At 44.7% G+C, this 24283-nt stretch overlaps 1 protein-coding gene across 1 annotated transcript in view; it reads right to left on the bottom strand.

Moving 5' to 3' along the window:
- LOC147710962 (WD repeat-containing protein WRAP73-like) overlaps nucleotides 1-24283 on the bottom strand; it is a 198242-nt gene that overhangs the window by 150108 nt on the left and 23851 nt on the right. Inside the window, exons 2-3 of the mRNA XM_086919406.1 lie at nucleotides 2973-3107; nucleotides 2812-2889 (exon numbers count right to left, since the gene is read on the bottom strand). Of these exons, the coding sequence (XP_086775532.1) occupies nucleotides 2812-2889; nucleotides 2973-3107 (213 nt within the window). The remainder of the gene's footprint in view (nucleotides 1-2811; nucleotides 2890-2972; nucleotides 3108-24283) is intronic.

Genomic DNA, 24283 nt, shown 5'->3' with positions numbered 1-24283 from the left:
GTGTCCCCGCGCTATGACAAGTGAAGTGGCTGTCCCCCCTCCTCCCACAAAAGCTATCTGCTGAAAAGGTGCGTTTTGAGTTTTTTCCTAAATTGGACTTCGGAAGGTTCGAGTCGAAGTTCCAGCGGAAGATTGTTCCAGCACTTGGGAGCAAGGTGTCTGAAGGATCTACCTCCCATACGAGCTTTGAATATTCTTGGGACTTTTAACAGCCCGGTCTGAGAGGACCGAAGACTGCGTGCAGGCTCATAGTGGGAAACAAGGCTCTGGAGCGGAAGAGGTGCTTTGCCGCTCAGGATGCGATGACATGTGGCAAGGGCCTTAAACTCCACTCTTCTCTCAATGGGGAGCCAATGGGGAGCCAATGGAGGGCCCGTAGGGCTGGTTTGGCGGAAGACCTCCTAGGGAGTCTGAGAACCAGCCGCGCTGCCGCATTTTGAAGGACCAGCAGGCGGCCCATGACCCTGCCTGTGGCCCCCAAATAGAGCAGGTTCCCATAATCAAGTCGGGAGGTGACCAGGGCATGCACCAGCGTCTTTCGAGCAGCAGTGGGAAGCAGATCTAGCACTTTCCTGAGGGCTCTCAGAACACTGAAGCATATCCCCGCCACCCGGCCGACCTGTGACATGGCCCATTTCCTCCGCGGGGAAGGATGATAATAAGAACACATCATCTGCTACAACTGGACCAGGCCATGGCACTAAAGAGAAGCGCAGACGTTTGTGTAGGAGTTCTGAATGAAAGGCCAATGGACCCCAAAGACTATTCAAGGCCAAATCTGAGCAAAGGATGTCAGTAAACCATTTTGGGGTCCTTTCCTCAGCAACAGAATACCATGAGTAGAAGAATCCTCCCTCAAGATGTCTGACCAACAAGTAGAGGCATGCTGCCTTAATGGCAATGCAGGGAACCCTTAACAGTGACAGCCTTATCTGTCCTCCCGGGAACTCAACTTCTACAAGAGCTGCCTGACAGGATGCACCTCCGAAGAGTCCTCCCCTGGCTTAAGACCAGGTCATAAGTCTCTATCCCCCTACAAAGTAATTCTGACCACGTTCTGTATGTCCATTTGTATCATGAGTACTTAAGCAACTCTGGAGGAACAGAATCTTTCAGTAAGGCTACAAAAGCGTGGTCTCCCAGAAAGGGATCTATAGCTTCCGCGGCTAAATTATCGAAGTCCTCCATTTTGTTTTCCAGATGTACCATGGAGGTCATGGCAAAGACCCTGATTTTTTTCTGGGTCGTACCCATTTTACAAAATTTGTGAACTTCTCTGCAGAGGACTTACATATATGAAAATGTAACCTAAACCTGACCTCGCTGAACGTCTGAACTTTTTTCACTTGGTTTTAATGATGAATACTGCTGTTATCAGTAGGCACTTTATTGGACTGGAGTTAAAAGTTTATGTCTTATAGTGTGATAGCTTCAAAATTCCCAGAAGGGCGATATGTAGAAAAGTTCCTCCATTTTTAAGCTGGGAGCTTATCACTACTTTTAGTTTATGTCAACCGAAATGTATTTCTGCAAGCAATCCATACATTTGTATACACAATGAAACAACATTTTAAATATCCGGATATTTTTTTAACTGTCAGAGATCAATGTTTCCTTACCATTTTAAACTGCCCATAAAATATTGACCTGACAAGTATCGCAGATTTTGGTGGATCTGCTGGTCCAATATGTACCGAATCGCTCTTTGCATTCGGCTAATGCGGGCTTGGTCTGTACTCCCCGCTTTTTCAGAACCAGAGCGGGCGGTCGATCATTTAAATTTCAGGCGGCGCGCCTCTAGAACTCTCTTCCCACCTCCATCAGAGGACTCCAGAACCACCTGGCCTTTCGTAAGGCATTAAAGACCTGGCTCTTTCCAGCTTAGGCTCTTCTCTTTCCTTGGAAGGGTTTCAGCCGTGATTCAGTTAGCGCTGGGACGCCCCGTCACTGGGGCAGCTATGAGCTTTATAACAATTTTAAAATAAATTTGCGATCACTGCTAACTGACATTTCATGTTTCAAATTACAATCTGTGTATTACAGTCACTTAATCTTCCTATATCATGGGTTTGGACCTGGTGTTGACAAGAAAGTTTGAAGAGGAAAAAACAAAAGGGAAGAGCAGCTAAAGAAAGGCATGATAAGACTGTTTGATCAAATACAAAGCTTGGGCTGTGCAATCTCAAACACACACCAAGTTTTAATATTCTCCATTTAAGCAGATATTCCTAGGTTTCTCACTAAGATAGACGAGAGATTTAGTTTGTCTAGAGAGGACTAATGCATCGCTTTAGTTTTATGCTAGGAAGTTACTCGATGTAGAAACACTCGTGAGGATTGACTGGCTTATCGCATTCATCAAGCTTTGTGCATTTTGCCAAAGCAGATGGTCTACTGTTTGCTATTTGTATATGGTCTTTGATGGCACCATGTTGTGGAGCACTGAGCTGCATGGAATTTGCCATGTATATGCTACATAAAACTGCAAATAATTACAACTTTGAGACCTCAAGATCTTAGGAAACTGGTTAATGTTTATGATCAGCATACTCACATTTTTAGGCAGAGGTTGCATATAACATCTGGGACTAATACTGTTACACAACTGTCCAAGGATATGCTGAACTTACTAGACCACGTAATTCAGTGATAAACTAAAAGAGGCATACATCTAGTGTGACCCTCACTAATACCTGATTTATACTGCCAACCTCACCATCAATTAAAAGTAGTAGTATACAAACAATCAAAAAAGCTAAAAACGACTACTTATAGGAAAAGTTAAAAATATTAAAGTCATTCTTTACTCACTATCTTTGGGTTAACGATTGCTGATGGATGTTCAAGTTCTGTGATTGGCTTCCACGTCACATGATTCAGAATTCTCACCTGGTATACAGAAACAAATTTAAGCAGCGACACAAATGTTTCGTTTCTCAAAACAGATTTCCACTATGCCAACCATTGCTTACCTTTTCATCATAGCTGCCAATTGCTAAGAACTGACTGCTGGGGCTCCAGGTGACAGACTTGATTCCAAGAGACCATTCATAGGCACAAAAGGTTGATAGCAGCCGACCATCCAGTGAGTAAAGCAAAATCTTATACTGTAAGACAAAGCTTTAAATTAAAATTTAGGAAAGCAGAAAAATACTAACTTCAGTTGTCTCACCAGATTATTGTTCTAGAATATTAATAGACAATTCAAATAGGGGCTCCAACTAAAACAGTTGCACAAATAATATTTGATATATCTATCTATCTATCTATATATCTATATATCTATATATCTATCTATATATCTATATATCTATATCTATCTATATATCTATATCTATCTATCTATATATCTATCTATATATCTATATATCTATCTATATATCTATCTATCTATCTATATCTCCAACAAAGAACGCCCAGATTTGAGGCCGCACTCCGCTTCAGGTAGGTAACAACCCTTTTATTGTTAAACATGCAGCTTTCCATCTCATTCGGTAACATCCCCTTGGCCGGACTCGTTTCAAATCATTGTTGATTCTCTTTAGAGGCGGACATCAGAAAACAGTTCTTTGCTACCACATTCCCTTTATGCACTTACTAATTAATTACTTGGCCTCTTATGTGCCTTCACAATCAAGTTCATGTTCGTAGTACATTGTGGGGCGTGTAGTAAATGTATGCATTTTTTAACACTCCGGTGCATGTGTTTTCTTTAGTCCAATTCAGGGATCACATTTAAAAAGCCCTCAAGTGGGCCCCAGATAGAACTCTGCATGTTTCTAATACTGTCACCTTCAGCGCCCATACAGAGAGGGACTGTACCCATCTTGAGGACCCTCACTTTGCTCTTAGGGCGGTGCGTCGCCTCCGCGGGTGGAACCGCCGCCATGAATATCTCCAACAAAGAACGCCCAGATTTGAGGCCGCACTCCGCATTCTGGTAAGTAACAACCCTTCTATTGTTAAACATGCAGCTTTCCATCTGGTTTGGGAACATCCCCTTGGCATGACGCGTTTCAAATCATTGTTGATTCTCTTCAGAGGCAGACATCAGAAAATAGTTCTTCGCTACCACATTCCCTTTATGCACTTACTAATTAATTACTTGGCCTCCGGTGTGCCTTCAGAATCCAGTTCATGTTCATAGTGCATTGTGGGGGGTGTAGTAAATGTATGCATTTTTTAACACTCCAGTGCGTGCGTTTTCTTTAGTCCAATTCAGGGATCACGTTTAAAAAGCCCTCCAGTGGGCCCCAGATAAAACTCTGCATGTTTCTAATACAGTCACCTTCCGCGCCCATATCACAAGCTCTTATGGCACTGGTGGTCATCTGGATGATGTTTAATTCAAATTCTTTAAAACAGAAAATCCACGAGTCCCGTGTTTATTCATGCTTCCCAAAATTCACAAAGATCCCATTAGACCACCAGGTAGACCTATTGTCTTCTCAAATGGAGGGCTATTAGAAAACACCTTTTTTTTTGGATCTCTTTTTATCTCTGTTTGTAGTGTATCTTAGGTCATACTGTAAAGACAGTAGGACTTTCTAAAACACTAATGATGGGAAGATAGCTATTCCATAATAGCATTGGATGCATGCTTGTTGTTTACGTGCATTGATCAGAGAAAGGGGGTATGCATGTAATATTTATGACGCAGAAACATCTCATTATGGGAGCAGTCTGCAATGATAGAAAAAATGATGCTGTATTGCCTGGAGCAAAATATATTTTTGTTCGAAAAAACACTGTACAGACAAACATCAGGGATGGCCATGGGCACTTGTTTCACCCCGGCCTGGCAAATGTATTCTGAGGCTGGTGGCGGAACAGGTGGTATGGGTAGCTGATAACGACATGTCCACTGATCACATTCCCATTTGGATCAGGTACATAGATGACCTCTTCTTGATTTGGGATGGACCACAAAGTCTAGCATTAGAATTCATTAATAAATTGGGAAGGAATCCCCTAAATGTAAGCATTACACAAAAGATCAGTACCAATTACTGTGAATTCCTAGAAGTAGCAATCTCCATTGAGAAAAAGCAAATAATCACCAGCTTATTCAGAAATAAAAGACATCAGAGGACACTACTCTCCATGCCCATAGTAATCACCAGACGCCCCTGATCAATAGCATTCCTTATGGCGAGTACATAAGGGCACGCCGTAATTGCAACACCAATGAGGGTTTCTTGTGGGAGCAGAATATCCTGGACATCAGATTCAAACAACAGGGCTTTAAGAGCAAGGTATTGTCTGTAGCCTAGAAAAAGCTTGCAAATAGGACACGGTATGAGCTCCTATTTAAAATCAAAGAAAAGAAATAGGAGACAAATGCACCTAGAATGATCACGACATATAAAAGAAGAGCTCCTTCTAGATTAATCAACTGATGAAACAACACTGGAGTCTACTGGGAACAGACCCAGTGTTTGGGAAGTTTGTAGATGAAAAACCACAAATCACATATAGAAAATCAAAGTCACTAAACAATTGGCTAGTCCATAGCTATCAATAGGACATCAGTACTGAGACTTGGTTAAATCTACCTAAGTGTTTCATCAAATGCAATCCTTGCAAGAATCGCAAAAACTGCTGGGAGTACAAGATGAACAAAGCAGGACGAGATACATCAATAAATGGATTACCTGTACCAGTGACTTTGTGGTATACATCTTAGAGTGCCCTGTGGCCTCAAGTATATTGGAAGAACCAAACTAATTGAAACATAGAATCCTACAACACTCACAGGCAATAATCAATAGGGACTGTAATTATCCTGTGGCTAGACATTTTCATGAGAAGCATAACAGTAACAGCAGTCTGCTCAGATTCTTTGGCATTGAAAGAGTCGCTATGCAATCCGAGGGGGGAATAGGGAGAAACATCTACGCACATTAGAATCACGATACATTATCAATCTTCATATTAAAGTCCCGAATGGCCTTAATGGCGGGGAGGAGTTGGCTACAATCTATTAACAAAAGGAAGGGTTGACAGGATGACTCTCCTATAATCATTCAAAACTAAGCTACAGCCTTTCCCTTATGAGTATGATTGTATCCAGTGTTTTCATATTTTCCACTTTGACACTTTATTATTTTGAACATTTATAGGTACGTGATGATAGTGATCTAGTCCTGTGATCACAACTTTACCACACTCTGACATGTGGGGCAGGAATAATGAATCATGTTAACTGCCCGCACATAGTTATAGCCCACTTAGACAGCCTCAGAGATCCCATAAGCAAATTGATGTACAAGTAACATAAAACAATTGTTGAATAATTATGGGATAGATGGCTCTCTGTAGGGGGATAAAGTGCGGGAAACTGACGTTTTATATTCTCACATTATGTTTGGTTTATCACAGGTCACATTTACTTCATGTAAGGGGTGATACCGTTGCCGAACAACATTTTCTTCAGTAATCCAGAGTAAACTCACTATCATGATACATGTATACAAAGTTCAGATTGCTCTTATTGAACTGCATCATCTTACTGTTCCTAATCATGCAGAAATAGGTGAAGTTGCGGAATTTCCAACGATAAGTGCATATGTAATATTATGTGACAGTATGCAACAATATATAAATGAGATTTTTAGTGACACTACACAAATCGAATCAGGCAACTTTAGTGAACATAGTTGGAATATTGCAAATAGATGCAGTTTATCATTTGTTCAGATAGCCTGCATTGAACTGGGTAATTTTATTTGAAATTTCAAAGGCTGGCGGCGGTCTGAGAAGCACAGCGTCGTACCGTGGCCCAAAATGAAGTCATTTTCAATACATGGAGAGTCACCTATCAACGTGAACAAGAGATAATTGAATTTGGATTACGATAAAGAGTCTGATTCGAGGCTTCTTAAGCAATTGTGGACTACCAAGTGAAAGTGTGGGAGAAACTGAAGATTTTTCTGCGATTACTACTGGTTTCAGAAGAGAGATTATTTATACTGGCGTTAAGTAAATGATTTAGTGATCATGTAACATTAAGGATCATCATAAGACTGGGGGATTCTAATAACTGCCCTGAGGAAGCCCCATTGGGGCAAAACGTGATAGATGATTGGATAAAGCAGCAAGCAATACAGCTAACGCCATGAATGATGCAAGAATCTGTTAAACGGAACGTATTTCACACTATTGAAGAGTCTGGATTGATTTACCTGTTGCATACTTGTGTTTTTTTGTAATATATTGTGTTGCCTCTCTGTGTGCGCTAGAGTATATTATATATGTGTGGTCCCGTGGCAGTGGACTAATGAGGTGGGCAACTTTGACTTAATCGCATATTTACAGTGTGTGTATAGTGAGGTAGTGCAGCCTTTATTCCTTACTGCCATTTTTCTCTTTATGAGTATGAGGTTGCAGTATTTCATCTAATTTGGTTAAACTCAATGAATTGTACACATGTAGTATTGTGTGACAGTGTGCCATGCGTTTAATTGGGTGAAATCTCCCTAAGAATTGTGCGCACGCAGTATCACATGACGGTGTGCTATATGTTATAACAGTGGTTTCTAGCGTTGCCACATTGATTGAATCAGATAACATTTTTGAACATGCCGGCTGCTTTGTACCGAGGATTAAAGGTTTGGAGGTTGAACCTTACCTGTGGTTCGAGTGATTCCTGCATTGTGGTAACCTCAGAGCTTGTATTTGAAAGCGGCAGCCCAGCCGCTGGGAGTGCACCACCCTCGGAAGATAAGGGGCCACGAGAGACTTTGATTTTACGACCCTCTTTTGTGGAGCAACAGGTGTGGATAAAAAGCAACCAGCGAGCAAGGGGCTCATGCGGAACCTAATTACAGTAGGAAATAAATGCACCGATACACGGGGCAATCCTACTCCCATAAGTCAAACATGGAACCCAATCTGGGCGGCTCATAAAGGGCGTGTCATAGTGCAATTACACATTATGGAGGAGTGTCCGCAAATGCGAATCTTCAACACGAGCCTCTGATGAAGAAATAATTCGAAAAGCGTAAGGCAGAGTGTTGGAACTGCGTTATTTTTCTTGCATGCTGGCTGCTTTGTACCGAGGATTAAAGGTTTGGAGGTTGAACCTTACCTGTGGTTCGAGTGTTTCCTGCATTTGGGTAACCTTAGAGCATAATTATATATATATATATATATATATATATATATATATATATATATATATATATATATATTCAATGAAAAAACCATTGGTTTTAGGCCATATATAGTTAGGGATTTGCATTTACAAAACCTTATTTTACTCGCATAAAACCATTGAAATTCCATATATAGTTAGATGCGCTAACTATATATCGCGCACCCGCAATCCACTGCTGATGATGTCACATATTACATCATTCATGACATGGTCAGTGACATCACTGATGACATCACTGATGACAACTCAAATGACATCACTGATGACATCTCAAATGACATCACTGATGACATCACTGATGACAACTCAAATGACATCACTGACAACATCACAGATGACATCATTCATGTGTTAATACGATGAACCTCTACAGACTCTGATATATCCTTAGATACACTCAGTGAAAACAGACACTCACAGATTGTCACTCATCCATGGAGTTACTCATACACCTAGACAGTCATGCAAAGAATCAAACACACCTCCAATTCCTCAACTATACAGTTATACACACCTTACTTATTGAAACATATTCTAACACATATTTACTCTCTTATATAATCCCTAATAAAAGTTCACAATGATCCATACAGCCACTCACACATTCACTGGCTCTAATGCACAGTTATTTATATATGTTAACTCTCACATGTACTGTGTTTTATATATGTACTTACTTTGACATGTAGCACTGAGATATCCATTCACTCACCAATACACTCATGCACACAGTCAACCGCCCATACAGCTGTTTCCACATGCACTTTTGAAACCATACATCTAGTGAATCAACTGCTCACACATCTATGCACAGAGTCACACACCTCCCAGCCACTCACACACATACTCAGTCTCCCATACAAATACTTGAGCAACCAATCAATAACCCATATAGTTATTCATATAGCTACTGATCAACACATGCAGCAGTTTACAGAACAACAGATATAATGATGCACAAATTAATACAGTTTAATCACTAACCCATGCACTCAGTGAGACACATTTAATCACTCCCTCATACAATCAGTTGCACCTACTAAATCCTTCATCCAGACATTTATACATCCACTCATTCTTCAATATGTAAGACATATTTTAACTTTACAGAAACATACAGTCACTGGATGTTGTGATCAGTGATGTCATCAGTGATGTCACTGACCATGTCATGAATGATGTAATATGTGACATCATCAGCAGTGGATTGCGGGTGCGCGATATATAGTTAGCGCATCTAACTATATATGGAATTTCAATGGTTTTATGCGAGTAAAATAAGGTTTTGTAAATGCAAATCCCTAACTATATATGGCCTAAAACCAATGGTTTTTTCATTGAATTTTCAAGGTTTTGTAAATGCAAATTCCTAACTATATATCGACTATAACCTATGGTTTTTTCAGTGAATTTCAATGTTTTTTTAATAGCAAATATGAAAATCTTTAAAATGTCAAGTACGTGATAGATAAAAACTTTTTCGTGTTTATGCACGCTGATGTGCTTTGAACGCTGCCCCCCTCCCCTCTTTTGTCTTAGTAGTACTCTCTCTTTGCAGATACTGAAGGGTAGTTAACGCAGGCCTTTACCCCCGTTGTAATCCGTCCTGCCTGCTTGTCTCTCCATTTGATTGATTATTATCCAAGCATTTACTGTTTTACAATTGATTCTCTTTGGTTCATTCTCTATTTACAAACAAGCACAAAGTCGCAATACTCTGTTTAGTCTTTGCAGATCGTGAAAAATCGTGTAAAAAAATAAAAGTAATCGAGCAAAATCAGTAGGCCACTAATTGGATCTCTTTTTGACCTCGCTAAAATAGAAATATTATAAACAACCCTTCATGAGAAATACGAAAATAGTGAGATGAACTGAGCTCCACACCATGAGGGCTGCAAGACAGCTCGGCTCCGTCACCCATCCCGCCCAAAATAACGACAAACCCTATGCAAATATTAAAAATATAGACAACACACCAGCAAAGAAACAGGGTAAAACATTTTATTAAATAACTATTTACATAACGTTGGTTTATAAGATGTCAGTAGTGGACCGATGTGTGAATAGGTCGGAAGCAGCACAAGGCGCCACGATCCGGATGGCAAGTCCTGGATGTTGGGTGCCATAGTTCAGAGTTCTGAGTTTGAGCCTTTTTCAATGCCTGTGCTTTGTTGTTTCCCCTCCATCAAAAACAAAAAAAATATATAAAACTGTGCAAAAATACAAAAAAAATCAAAAAATGTTTACAAAAGCAGTGCTTGTAAGACGGTCTGAAGCTTATTTCCACCTACTGCAGCTTCAGTATTCTCAAAGTAAGTGAGGGTCGTTTGTGGACCGGACTGCATTTGAAAACAATGTTATATGGTACCTCCCTAAACCGCTTGACGGAGGCCCCCGAGGGGCGGTGTGATGGCACGGACTCGGAGAAGACGCTTGGCTCCGACCCCCTCCCCAAGTCTTATAGCACTGGTGTAGCCTGAGATCGCCCCCGACATAGGCGGCCGGCTCCCGGGGTCCGGCGGAACTTTTTGCCTTTTGATGACTCTTCTATTCTGGACTTTGTCCCACAATCCGTTTGACCTGAAGACACGCTGTAGTGGGGCGCCCCTTTACCGTTTTAGTTGCCATTCCGCCAGCTTTTGCTACACTGTGCCTCTTCCGCCATTCAGCTGTTTACCGCCCGCTCTTGCGACTACAGCGTCTCGCTCACCATGTAGTTAAGTTGCTCCCGCTCTTGCGGTGCAGCGATAGGCGGCTGCCACAGGACTCTCAAAATGGCGGCCGGCTCTTCGGTTTTGGGCCTGGTCCACTAAAATGGCCCTGGGACACCTTGGAACTCGGACGCTTCCCTGATAGGGCTTGGGTCCCATTCTCGAAAGCGTCCCCTCAGCCGTGAAGATTCTACAAAAGTCTTGGGGGCCCCCGACTCCCGCAGGCTTCTGGTGGGGAGCGGCTGCCATGTCTGCTCGTGGAATGGCCACGACGGAGCTACGAGATGGTAGTGCTCTCATGCTGACGCCAGCTTTAGTCTGAAACATCCAGAAACACTGTAGACTACCAATTCGATCAGTTCCGGTAGCGCCCCAACATGACCCGGAAGAGAAGAACTTGCCCTCCCCTCTTTGACTGATGGTTCTTGTTGCCTGTCCCCTCTGTTGTCATTTAACAGAACTTTTTGGACTGCTGAAAGGGGTTGTGTTCCGAACGCTGGTTGGTGGAGACATTTTGACTATATTCTTGACCTACGTTGTCGCGTAATGCGTTATATGACACGCCGCGTTAGCGCACCCGGAAGTGATCCGGGGCGCGGCGCGCAGCGCGTAACGTAAGCATAACAGGTCATGTGACTTGTTAATAAAACTTTTCATTGGTTCATTTTACTTTTGTTATTTTAATGATGAAAAGCTTGGTCATATGACCTAAAAATTACGCTTTTTATTGTTTTCGAACATTATTTTTTTTTAAACATATATGTTATAATATTCCAGGCTAATGTACTTTCCCGGAAAATTTACAACTGTCCTGCAAGTAAAATATATTCCTTTTTCGAGAAAAAGGGCGTTTCTTCGTTCCATGACGGAGCCGTTGAGTAAAAGAGACTCGGCCTGCTGTCTTAGTCGCCGATACGCCTGATTATCAGATTCTTATCGATCACTTTATGTTGCAGGAGTGGAAAACACAACTGCCCTTGACCATTTATCTTTACTGCGTTCCTACATATTATACCTTTTATCCGTCATGTAATTGGACTGCTTTATTTCACTTGCCTTTTACTGATTCGAAAACAGTGACTAAAAGTAAAAACTTTACCAATGTAAATACTACTACCGTGTTTTGTTTTAAAAACCTTTATTGTGAAAATGTCAGTATACAAATACGGGCCTATAACCACGTGGGCCGGCCACGGAGCAAACTGAAATCGTATATGATGAGGAGACATTTACACTGTAGAGGAACGTAACGAGCGGGCCATTAGGTTGCAAGAACTAAGGTGTCTAACAGTTGCGGAATCGGTGGACGTACATTTTGTAATTAAAATAAGACAGGGCCACTTACAATAAAATTTTCTAGATATACATTTGCGGGCAAGGAGTTACGAGTCCCATTTATACCGGCGCCATTTTGGGCGAGGCCGGGCAGGTCCAAGATATAGTCAAAATGTCTCCACCAACAATCGGCCAGACCAGAACCCCTTTCGGCCCTTTATGCTACAAGATGGTGTCTTCCATTCAGAAAATATTGTTGGCAGCATTTTGAAAGGAAAGATAAACAGCCGTTCTCCTAGTGAGTCTCACATTGTTACATTTAGGAAGAATGTTGAAGAGTAGTATGTGGAAAATCTGAAGCCATTTTTCTACAAACTCTCAATCAGCCTTGGATGGAAAAAAAAATCCTGAAGAATGTACAAACTGAAAACCAATTTTTGTCTGTATAGCATCAACAGCAACGCTTGAGTCAGCTTTGTGTCAAGCCGCCATTTTCATTCAATCAATAGCGTCCCCCTGCACACATTCAGGAACCTGGTCGTGTCTTCAGGTGAAACGGATTGTGGGACAAGAAGCAGAAAGGAAAAGGAAAAAAGTTCCTCGGGAGCCGGCCGCCTATGTCATGGGCGATCTTTGGCCACACCAGGGCAATAGTGAAGCTGCAGCAGGTGCAAAAGAGCTTCAGACAGTCTTACAAGCACTGCTTTTCTAAACATTTTTTTGTATTTTTGCACAGTTTTATATATTTTTTTTGTTTTTGATGGAGGGGAAACAACAAAAAACAGGCATTGAAAAAAGCTCAACAGTGCAGGGCGCCTTGTGCTGGTTCCGACCTATTCACACATCGGTCCACTACTGACATCACCTCATAAGCCAACGGGGCACCCCACACTGACTTTCGGCGCAGCATTGTAGGATGGCCACACCAGTGCGGCAACTTGCTGGACACCACCTCGGTGCCATCCGGATCTCGGAGCGTTCGAGTCACTGTACCGCAAGAGTGACCGGAACTCAGCTGGTCACGCCGTCTTTCGGCGCAGCATTGTAGGATGGCCATACCAGTGCGGCAACTTGCTGGACACCACCTCGGTGCCATCCGGATCTCGGCGCGTTCGAGTCACTGTACCGCAAGAGTGACCGGAACTCAGCTGAACACGCCGTCTTTCGGCGCAGCATTGAAGGATGGCCACACCAGTGCAGCAATTTGCTGGACACCACCTTGGGCAATAGTGAAGCTGCAGCAGGTGCAAATAAGCTTCAGATAGTCTTACAAGCACTGCTCAGAACTCTCAACTATGGCACTCAACATCCAGGACTTGCCATTCGGATCTTGGCGCCTTGTGCTGGTTCCGACCTATTCACACATCGGTCCACTACTGACATCACCTCATAAGCCAACGGGGCACCCCACGCCGACTTTCGGCACAGCATTGTAGGATGGCCACACCAGTGCGGCAACTTGCTGGACACAACCTCGGTGCCATCCGGATCTCGGCGCGTTCGAGTCACTGTACCGCAAGAGTGACCGGAACTCAGCTGGACACGCCGTCTTTCGGCGCAGCATTGTAGGATGGCCACACCAGTGCGGCAATTTGCTGGACACCACCTCGGTGCCATCCGGATCTCGGCGCGTTGTGCTGCCTTCGGCCTATTCGCACATCGGTCCGCTACTGACGCCGCCTCACGTGCCAACGGATTTTCTACGCTTTTTGTAGCCCTATGCCGCATAACAGGTCATGTGACTTGTTTATAAAACTTTTCATTGGTTCATTTTACTTTTGGTTTCCTAAAGATGGAAGGCTTGGTCATATGACCTAAAAATAACACTTTTCATTGGTTTAGAACATTTTTTTTCCCCAAACGATGAAAGCCCCACCTTGTTTCTGGATGATTCAGACTGAAGCTGGCGTCAGCATGAGAGCACCACCATCTCGTGGCTCCGTCGTGGTCATTCCGCGAGCAATCATGGCAGCCGCTCCCCACCGGAAGCCTGCAGGAGTCGAGGGCCCCCAAGACTTTTGTAGAATCTTCACGGCTGAGGGGACGCTTTTCGAGAATGGAGCCCAAGCCCTAGCAGGCAAGCGTCCGAGTTCCAAGGTGTCCCAGGGCCATTTTAGTGGACCAGGCCCAAAACCGAAGAGCCGTCCGCCATGTGGCAGCCGCCTATCGCTGCACTGCAAGAGTGGGAGCAACTCAACAACATGGTGAGCGAGACGCTGTAGCCGCAAGAGAGGGCGCAACTCAGCTGGATGGCCGCCACCTGGGGAGGCCCGTTCACGCCGCCTCCCACACGCCCCCCCCCCCCCCGGGCCGCCCCATGCCAATTTTCGGAGCAGCATTGTAGGATACCAAAACCAGTGCGGCAGTTTACTGGACATCACCTGGGTGCCATCAACATCTCAGCGCGTTCTGCTGCCTTGGGACTATTCGCACAACAGACCGCTACTGACGAGGCCTCCCTCCGCACCACCCTGGACGCCCCACGCTGTTTTTCTTTGCTGCATTGTAGGATCCCAAAAACCAGTGCGGCACCCAGGTGACATCACCTGGGTGCCGTCCAGAACTCAGCACGTTGTGCTGCCTTGGGACTATTCGCACAAAAGACAGCTTCTGACCATTGTTGCTTTTTTTTGTGAAAAATGTTTAAATGTTTTTACAGTTTTTGTTCCGTTCGTTATATTTAAAAGTTAATAAAGTTTTATAATCCTACTTTGTTGGAGTGTTATATATATTTTTTTAAACGGGTGAATGGGGCCTTGAATCGGGTTATTGTCATGTGTGGGCTTTGCAAGTGTACTGCTACAGGATCGGACATTTCAAACTCAAATGCACGTTCTTTTTCTTACCTTTCCGAAGCATGGAGCGCAATAGCAGGCAGAGAAAGGGTGATGCAACTATTGAACACTGCCTGGCCTGGAAGTTGCTGGCAGTGCCCCCCCCCCCGCCCGCTCCTGAAAGAGGACACACACACACCGCCGCCCGAGTACTTCACAGATCTTTAAAAGACCATGCGCTTGTTCATGAGGCTTAAATGGTTTATCACCCCTTCTAGAACCCCTGCATCGACCCTCTGACGTTTCCTGGAAGAATTACCACGTAACACAATACCAAGCCTTGTCAGCTTAAACCCCCGAGGAATCGTGGGGCATATTATCAAGGGGGTTTATCTCCGCTTTTTTGGCTTTAAAAGCCAAGAAAGCGGAGATAAAATTATCTCCCTATTACCAAGCTGTCGCTAACACCAGTTAGTGACAGCTAAAAGGAGATAGCGACCATCTTGGGCCCCGCTTTGCATGTCAGTGATATTTATCACTAATGACATGCAAAGTGGGCGTGCCAAGATGTTAGCGACTGGAAACAGTCCCTAACATCGCTATCTCCTATTACCAACTTTTGGAGATATTCGCGCTAAGCGCGAATATCTCCAAAAGCTAACACCTGACCTGAGCAGTTCTTAGCCATGTTATCCAATGGGAGGTGGATAACATGGCTAAGAGCATTTGCTCGATAATACATGAATATTGCTGACTTTTCTGCGATATTCATGCATTGCGGCCGTTTTTTATCGCATTTGCGATAAACCTTGCTAATAGCAAGGTTTATCTGCGATAAAAATCGCCGATGTGCGGCGATAATTTTTGTCTCTAAACAAGTTAGAGACAAAAATTATCGCTAGTTGTTGGTAATATGCCCCCGGGTTTTTGCTTGCAGAAATCGGGAGGCGGGAGACTAGCACTGAAATCAGTAGTCTCACGCCTGAATCGGGAGGGTTGGCATGTCTGGATTCTCTACAGCTGGGGCCATAAACTACATCCGCAGGGGTAGGTGATAGCCTGGGACCAGCCTGGCATCTAAAATGGCTGCCGTGCACGACAAATTGTGGCATTGGAAAAAAGGCAAGATGGCGCAGACAATGTTTATCAATAAGGATTCATTTATAACAAAATATTTTATCGCAGTGACAAATTGGCGGTCAACACTTCCTGATTTCCATCGAATCGAACGTTAACAGACGCCACGCAGCAAAAAAAAAAAAAAGCTCACGCACAGCCGCTGGAAGAGATGTATCAACATATATGAGCCTCCTCAGCCACCCTCAGGAAACATAGGGGATTAGGATACGTCTCCCGCACCCCCTTATACCTAGTAATTTAATTAAAACGAAGCACAAAATGGCGAATTCCCGTTTCGCTACCAGTTTGCGGCCCAGTTCGCGGCCCGTGAAGCGCTTCTACCGTGAAAAATCATTTTTTTTTTATTTTCCCCACGGGACCCTTTAATAACCCCAACAACATTCCTAGGGGGTAAAGAGGGGTATACCTTGCCCCCTTTCATTAAATTCCCCCTTCGTTTTTCACCTCTTCTTCTCTCTCGATCCTACCGAGAGATAAGATGGCGGCCGCTCCGGACTGTTTAGAATGTTGACAGACACCGGAGAGCCAATCAGCTTTCTGCGCGCAAAGTTCCGTTTCGCGAAAAGTAAGCGAACCGGAGCGCAGCCCGGAGCGCTGTTACAGATATATATCTTGTTTTGAACGTTAATTTCTCAAAAACTACTGGAGCACATATATTGAGACCTAGCAAAGGCACATCGGGCTAACAGTCCCTACAATTTTGCCAAGTTTCGTGCAAATCCATTCAGCCGTTCGAGCTAAAAGTGAGTCCAACCGCCCTATGGAAATTAACATGGGAAAAATGCGTTTTGGGACCCCCCTTTTTTCTCGGCCCCCCCTTGACAAAACCCCCCCAAATTTTAAAGGGCTGCTCAGAAACAAAATGTGCCATTTTCCTGAAAATTTCAGCCGATTCCGTCCACAAACGCCAAAGTTATTAGACATAGAATTTTCAAAAATCCCATAGGGAATAAATCCTAACTATATATACCTACTGGCGATAGCCAGTAGGTAAATAAATAAATAAATAATATATATATATATATATATATATATATATATATATATATATATATATATATATATATATATATATATATATATATATATATATATATATATATATATATATATATATATATATATATATATATATATATATATATATATATATATATATATATATATATATATATATATATATATATATATATTTTTTTTTTTTTTTTCAAACAAAGCCTTGGCGCTCAGGCGGGCACACAACGCTGTCCTGCACTCTCAAGTGTTCTCTGCCTCGTCGCAGCTCGCTCTCAGTCCTCCTTTATATTTTACACATGCTCGACGCGTTTCGAGGCAATCGCGCCTCTTCTTCATGAGCCATACATCCAGGCACTGAGTTAACATCACCTATGTATATATTCTAATATATATATATATATATATATATATATATATATATATATATATCATATGAAGTTTTCTCCAACAGTAGAAGCCCACAGAGGTAGGTATTCGTCACTCGATTTTAATAGAGACTGCAGCAAAAACAATTGCGGTGTTCACAGCTGTTCCTTACAGCCGACGCGTTTCGGGCTCCTGCCCTTCTTCCTAGGCTTAGTGAAACAGAGCAGCACGGCAGAGAAAACACCATTCTCTCTATTAAAATCGAGTGACGAATACCTACCTGTGTGGGCTTCTACTGTTGGAGGCAACTTCGTGTGATGTGTGTATATATATATATATGCACAAAAACTCTCCGTCTCTGGATTTTCCTTCGCAGGACGCCAAGAAGAGCACGGACCACGATGTAGTTGCTTCAATTAATTTAATCACCACGTACAAACAGAAAGGGCAGCCATGACGAGTTTCGTCCCTGCCCTGTGACTTGATCACATGATTATATATATATATATATATATATATATATATATATATATATATATATATACTAAGCTCCCCGTTTATAAACGCATTTTGCAGCACGTTAGGGCCATTGTGAATTCAGATAATAACTATCCAGTGGCCAGACATTTCAAGTCCATAAATGGTAACAAACTCAAGGACTTGGAATACACTGTCTTGGGTTCAGTTCCCAACCCCGGACGGGGTGGGAATCGTGAAAAGTTACTCAGACAGAGGGAAACCCACTTTATTTTAGCTCGACACCAGAGTTCCCAATGGGCTCAATATTAATGAGGACCTTCATAATTTTTTATGATTCTGTATAGTCGGTCCATTTGTTTGTAGTGTCAACATTTACAAATTTCTATCTGCACTTTTTTTTCTATTAGATGAATTGATACGAGTTCCCATGTAATATAGTTGACTTTCGCTCATACGTTTCAGATGTTTGGATTATATCAATCAATCAATCAATCAATGACACTTATAGAGCGCGCTACATACCCGTAGGGTCTCAAGGCGCTGGGGGGGGGGGGGGGGGGCCAGGTCGAACAGCCAGGTCTTCAGCTTCTTCCTGAAGTAGAGGTGGTCTTGGGTCAGGCGCAGGACGGTCGGGAGGGAGTTCCAGGTCTTGGCGGCCAGGTAGGAGAAGGACCTTCCTCCTGTAGACGCTCTTCGGATGCGGGGGACGGCGGCGAGGGCGTGGTTGGCTGATCGGAGGTGGCGTTTGGGAGCGTAGAAGTTGATCCGGCTGTTGAGGTAGCTCGGGCCTTGGTCGTGTAGGGCTTTGTGTGCGTGGGTGAGGAGGCGGAAGGTGATTCTTTTGTTGACGGGGAGCCAGTGAAGGTCTCTCAGATGTCCGGAGATGTGGCTGGTTCGTGGGATGTCGAGGATGAGTCTGGCTGAGGCGTTCTGGATCCGCTGGAGTCTCTTCTGGAGCTTGGCGGTGGTACCGGCGTAGAGGGCGTTGCCGTAGTCCAGTCGGCTGGTGACGAGGGCTTGGGTGACGGTCTTCCTGGTCTCGGTGGGGATCCACCAGAAGATCTTCCGTAGCATGCGTAGGATGTTGAAGCACGCCGAGGAGACGTTGTTGACTTGCCTGGTCATGGAGAGGGAGGAGTCCAGGATGAAGCCCAGGTTGCGTGCATGGTCTGTCGGTTTGGGTGCGGTGCCCAGGGCGGGAGGCCACCAGGAGTCGTCCCAGGCGGAGGGTGACGAGCCGAGGATGAGGACCTCCGTCTTGTCAGAGTTCAGTTTCAGGCGGCTGGTCGTCATCCACTCGGCTACCTCCCGTCGAGGAAGGAGATGATCCATTCCAGCGCCTTGTCCTGGATTCCGATGTTGCTGAGGCGCTGTACTAGGGTGCGGTGGCAGACAGTGTCGAATGCCGCGGAGAGGTCTAGGAGGATGAGGGCCACTGTTTCTCCATTGTCCATCAGGGCTCGGATGTCATCGGTGGCGGCGATGAGGGCGGTCTCGGTGCTGTGATTGGCTCGGAAGCCGGACTGTGAGGGGTCGAGGGATCCATTCGTCTCGAGGAAGGCGGCCATCTGCTTGTTGACAGTCTTCTCGATGACTTTGGCTGGAAACGGGAGGAGCGAGATGGGGCGGTAGTTCTTGAGTTCGGTGGGGTCCGCTGTTGGTTTCTTGAGTAGAGCGCTGAGTTCGGCGTGCTTCCAGCTCTCAGGGAAGGTGGCGGTGTCGAAGGATGTGTTGATGATGTCTCGCAGGTGGGGTGCGATGACAGCGTCGGCCTTGTTGAAGACGTGGTGAGGGCAGGGGTCGGTCGGTGATCCGGAGTGGATGGAGTTCATCGTGCGGATGGTGTCTTCGGTGCTGATCGGGGTCCAGGCGTGGAGGGTGGTGGTGGGGGGTGGTTGTTCGGTCATGGTGTGCGTTGGTTGGTTGTTGAAGCTGTTGTGTATGTCCGCGATCTTGTTGTGGAAGTATGAAGCGAGGGAGTTGCAGAGGTCTTGCGATGGGGTGATGTCGTTTCCTGCGCTGGGGTTGGAAAGCTCTTTCACGATGTTGAAGAGTTCTTTGCAGTTGTGTGCGTTGTTGTCCAACCTGTCCTTGAATGCTGTTTTCTTGGCGGCGCGGATCAACTGGTGGTGCTTCCGGGTGGCCAGCTTGAAGGAGGTCCTGTTGTCCGGTGTAGGTTCCCTTCTCCAGACTTTCTCGAGGGCTCAGCAGTTCTTCTTGGAGGTCTTGAGTTCGTCGGTGAACCACGGGGCTTTCTTGCTGCCGGGTCTGCTGGGCGGGGTCCCCAGCGGGGCGAGCTCGTCCGCGCAGATGCTGATCCACTTCGTGAGGTTGTCGGCGGCCTGGCTGGGGTTCGCTGAGCTGTCAGGAGGGTGCTGGCTCAGGGAGGTGGCGAGCTGGTCTGCTGTGATCTTGTTCCAGCTTCTGCGGGCGGCCTGTTGCTGGTGGTGGTGGGTCGTCATTCTCTTGAAGGTGAAGTGGACGCAGCTGTGGTCCGTCCATTGAAGCTCTGTGGCGTGGCTGAAGGCGATGTCTGTGCTGGAAGAGAAGACTGCGTCGAGTGTGTGTCCGGCGAGGTGGGTGGGGGTGGACACCAGTTGCTTGAGTCCAAGATTGGCGAGGTTGTCGAGCAGGGTGCTGGTGTTGCGGTCGTTGTTGTTCTCCAGATGGAAGTTGAGGTCCCCCAGGAGGATGTAGTCAGCGGAGGGGAGGGCGTGCGGGCTGACTAAGTCGGCGATGTCCTCGCTGAATTGTGTGCGTGGTCCCGGAGGTCGGTAGATCAGGGTGCCTCTGAGGGTGGTGTTCGGGTTGGTGTGGATCTGGAAATGCAGGTGTTCGGCGCTGGTCAGGGTGTTGTCGGTGCTGGTCGTGAGACGGATGGTGTTCCTGTGGATGATGGCGATGCCTCCTCCCATCTGGTTGGCGTTGCGGTCCCTCCGGACGATCTTGTAGCCCTCTGGGATAGCGATGGCGATGTCGGGAGCTGAAGAGGCGTTCATCCAGGTCTCCGTGAGGAAGGCAACGTCAGGGGCTGTGGCGTCTAGAAGGTTCCAGAGTTCGATGGCGTGTCTGTGGACGGAGCGGGTGTTGAGCAGGATGCACTTGAGGTGGGTGCTGCTGGTGTTCGGCTTGGCGGGTGCTGGTGCGAGGCAGGTTCGGATGCAGGTGAATTTGCAGGCGTGGCAGCTGAAAGGTCCGTGGGTGCGTCGTGGGGTGGCTTGGTGGCATTCTGGGAGTCGGCCGGTGTTGAGTGCGATGAGGGTGGCGGCGGAGTACGTCAGGCGGGTAGGTCGGGGTCTTCGTGGGCCAGGGGTCCTGGCGCTGGTCGCGATCCGGTCGCGGACGGGCGCAGACGGGCTTACCTTTGGCGCGCCTTCGGCGCCCAATCGGCGCGCCCGCTGCGCGTGACCGCTGCGCGTTCGCACTATATATATATATATATATATATATATATATATATATATGAGGTTTTTCTTACAGGAGCCTCCGCTGTGCTGCTATTCTGTACATTTGCTTTATTTGCACATTAGTCACCGAATACACAGCACTTCTTTGCACTTTTCAGACTAGTCTGGCTAAGCTTTGAAGTTCATGTTTTAATCTGTTGCTGCAACTGGAACTAAACATGAATATTCTTATAACCAGATATTTGTATACACATATTTGGGCTGCTTTTGAAATGTGTCTATTATCAATGCACTTGCACTTTATGAAGACATGATTTCACAGTGGTTTACAGCATATTTGACTTTTCTGATTATTGTATTTTAACCGTTATCTATTCCAGTTGAAGTGATGGTCTGCCACTTATTTTTGTATTTGATGCATAACTTACAATTTATGGGCTCAATTTAAGGCACTTGCCATGATTCTATTTTTCCCATATTAGGAGCTGCCTATGTTCTTATATGTGCAACATCATCTAAAAAATCGATTGCAATTTTGCTTTTAAGCTAGATTTATCTGCACATTTTGAGAATCTTTTTGCACTATGTATTGATCTTTGGGTGGGCCAGAGACAGAAACATCTTTAAACAAACTTACTGCATATTTTTACGATGTTTGCTTCAGTCTGTTGTCCATGTTCACTATTTGTACATTGTTGTTGTCCGTTAGTTCATTTTTTAGATCTGATTGGGCTTTTAAAGCACTTTAAATACGTCATGTCTGTTGGGGCGCGTCATGTGATCAAGCTCCTTTGTGGAGTGAAACGCGTCAGGGAGGACACTTGCCTTGCAAATGCCAAATTAAAACTTTGCACTGCTCGCAACTTAAATTTCTGTGTTGGTCCGTGATTTGGAAGGAGTATTCAAGAGGTCCTCACCTGCAAATCATCCGCCTAGCACAAGGCGGTCAGGAGATTTATTATATATATATATATTCACTGAAAAAAACATAGGTTTCAGCCACGTTATAGTTAGGAATTAGCATTTTAAAAACCTTGCAAATTCACTGGAAAAAACCATAGGTTTCACACATGTTATAGTTAGCTGGACATTTCACTGATACAAAACTATTGAAATTCCCCCGTTATAGTTAGTTCAGCTAACTATAACTCGAGGGCCCGCAATGCACTGCTGATGACGTCACATATTATATCACTCATGACATGGTTAGTGAAATCACTCATGACATCACTGATAACCCCATATTTTTTTTAACATAAAAAAAAAAATGTTGGGCCTTGGGGGTCCTTGTGGGACCCCCTGAGCAGGCCTAGGGGATCAGGGGGTTTCTATCCTGCCCCCTTTGCGTGTTTTGCACGTTTGTTTTACTGCTTTCTTGTGCATCGGTTCTACCAAGGCACAAGATGGCTACCAACACTTCCTTGTTTGGAGTGTTGACAGACAGTTGACAGCCAATGACCATGCAGCTTGTGCTCGGGAAGGTACGGAGTACAGTACAGAGTACGGTACCTCATCTCTTGATATCACTATGATTTTACTTTTGATTTTCTCAGGAACTACTAAACGGATTTACACCATTTAACAAAAAGCACAATCTGCGAACCGAACTCTACCTTTTTTCCAAATTGTTGTAATTCCGTTTAGCCATTCGGGCTGTAGCCCTGGCTAAAGGTCCTATGGGAAATTGCATGGGGAAAACACGTTTTGGGACCCCCTTTTTTCTCTGCCCCACTTGACGAATCACCCCCAAACTTTCAGGGAAGGAGCAGAGCGGAGGAGGCCATTTCGCGAAGATTCGTCCACCAGAGCCAAAGTTATTCCAAATAGAATGTTGGGGATTTCCTACGGAAACTAGGTCCTAACTATAACTACCTGCTGGTGACCGCCGGTAGAATGAATATATATATTATAGATATATACACACACACACACACACACATATATACATATATATTATATATATATATATTACCTACTGGCGGTCGCCAGTAGGTAGTTATAGTTAGGATCTACTTTCCATAGGAAATCCGCAACATTCTATTGGAAATAACTTTGGCGCCCGTGGACGAATCTTCGCGATTCCAAGAAAATGGCCCACTCCGTTCCGCTCCGCCCCCTGAAAGTTTGGGGGGGATTCATCAAGTGGGGCCGAGATAAAAGGGGGGTCCCAAAACGTGTTTTCCTCATGTTAATTTCCATAGGGCGGTCGAACTCACTTTTAGCCAGAACGGCTGAATGGATTTCCACCAAACTTGGCAAAATTGTAGGGACTGTTAGCCCGATGTGCCTTTGCTAGGTCTCAAGATATGTGCTCCAGTGGTTTTTGAGTAATTTAGGTTCAAAAAAATATATATATCTATGGCAGCGCCCCAGTACGCGCACCGGGCGCGCCACGCGGCTTGCGCACGGAAAGCTGATTGGCTCTTGGGTGTCTGTAAACATTCGAAACAGTCCGGAGCGGCCGCCATCTTGTGTCTCGGTAGGATCGAGACACAAGAGGTGGCAAATTCAAACGGGGAAATGACCATAAGGGGGCAGAGTAGACCCCCCTGACCCCCTAGGTTTGATGTGGGGGCTATAAAAGAGCCCAGCTGGGCAAAAAAAAAAAAAAAAAAAAACTTTTTGATTTTCGCGGAGTGGGCGCCCGGTACGCGCACCGGGAAGTGCACAAAAGAGAAAAAAGAATGCCAGTTTAAAATTTTTAGCAATATTTTAAAAATCGGAGGTAGTTCTGAAAATAACTTTATTTTAATTCTTTTTGTTGTTTTACATTTTTTTAATTATTTTTCTGAACATTTTTTTTTTGTATTTTTGAACAATTTTATATATTTTTTGTGTTTTTAAAGGGAACAAACAAAAAACAGGGAATTGGAAATGGCTCAACAGGAGCAAACAAAAAGAAAATAATTACTGCTTCCTTTTCTTGCTGCATTGGTGGTTGTCCACAGCATTATT

The sequence above is a fragment of the Lissotriton vulgaris genome, chromosome 5 (genome assembly GCF_964263255.1).
Source record: "Lissotriton vulgaris chromosome 5, aLisVul1.2, whole genome shotgun sequence".
NCBI classification, from domain to species: domain Eukaryota; kingdom Metazoa; phylum Chordata; class Amphibia; order Caudata; family Salamandridae; genus Lissotriton; species Lissotriton vulgaris.
This window is presented reverse-complemented; position numbering and strand designations above follow the sequence as displayed.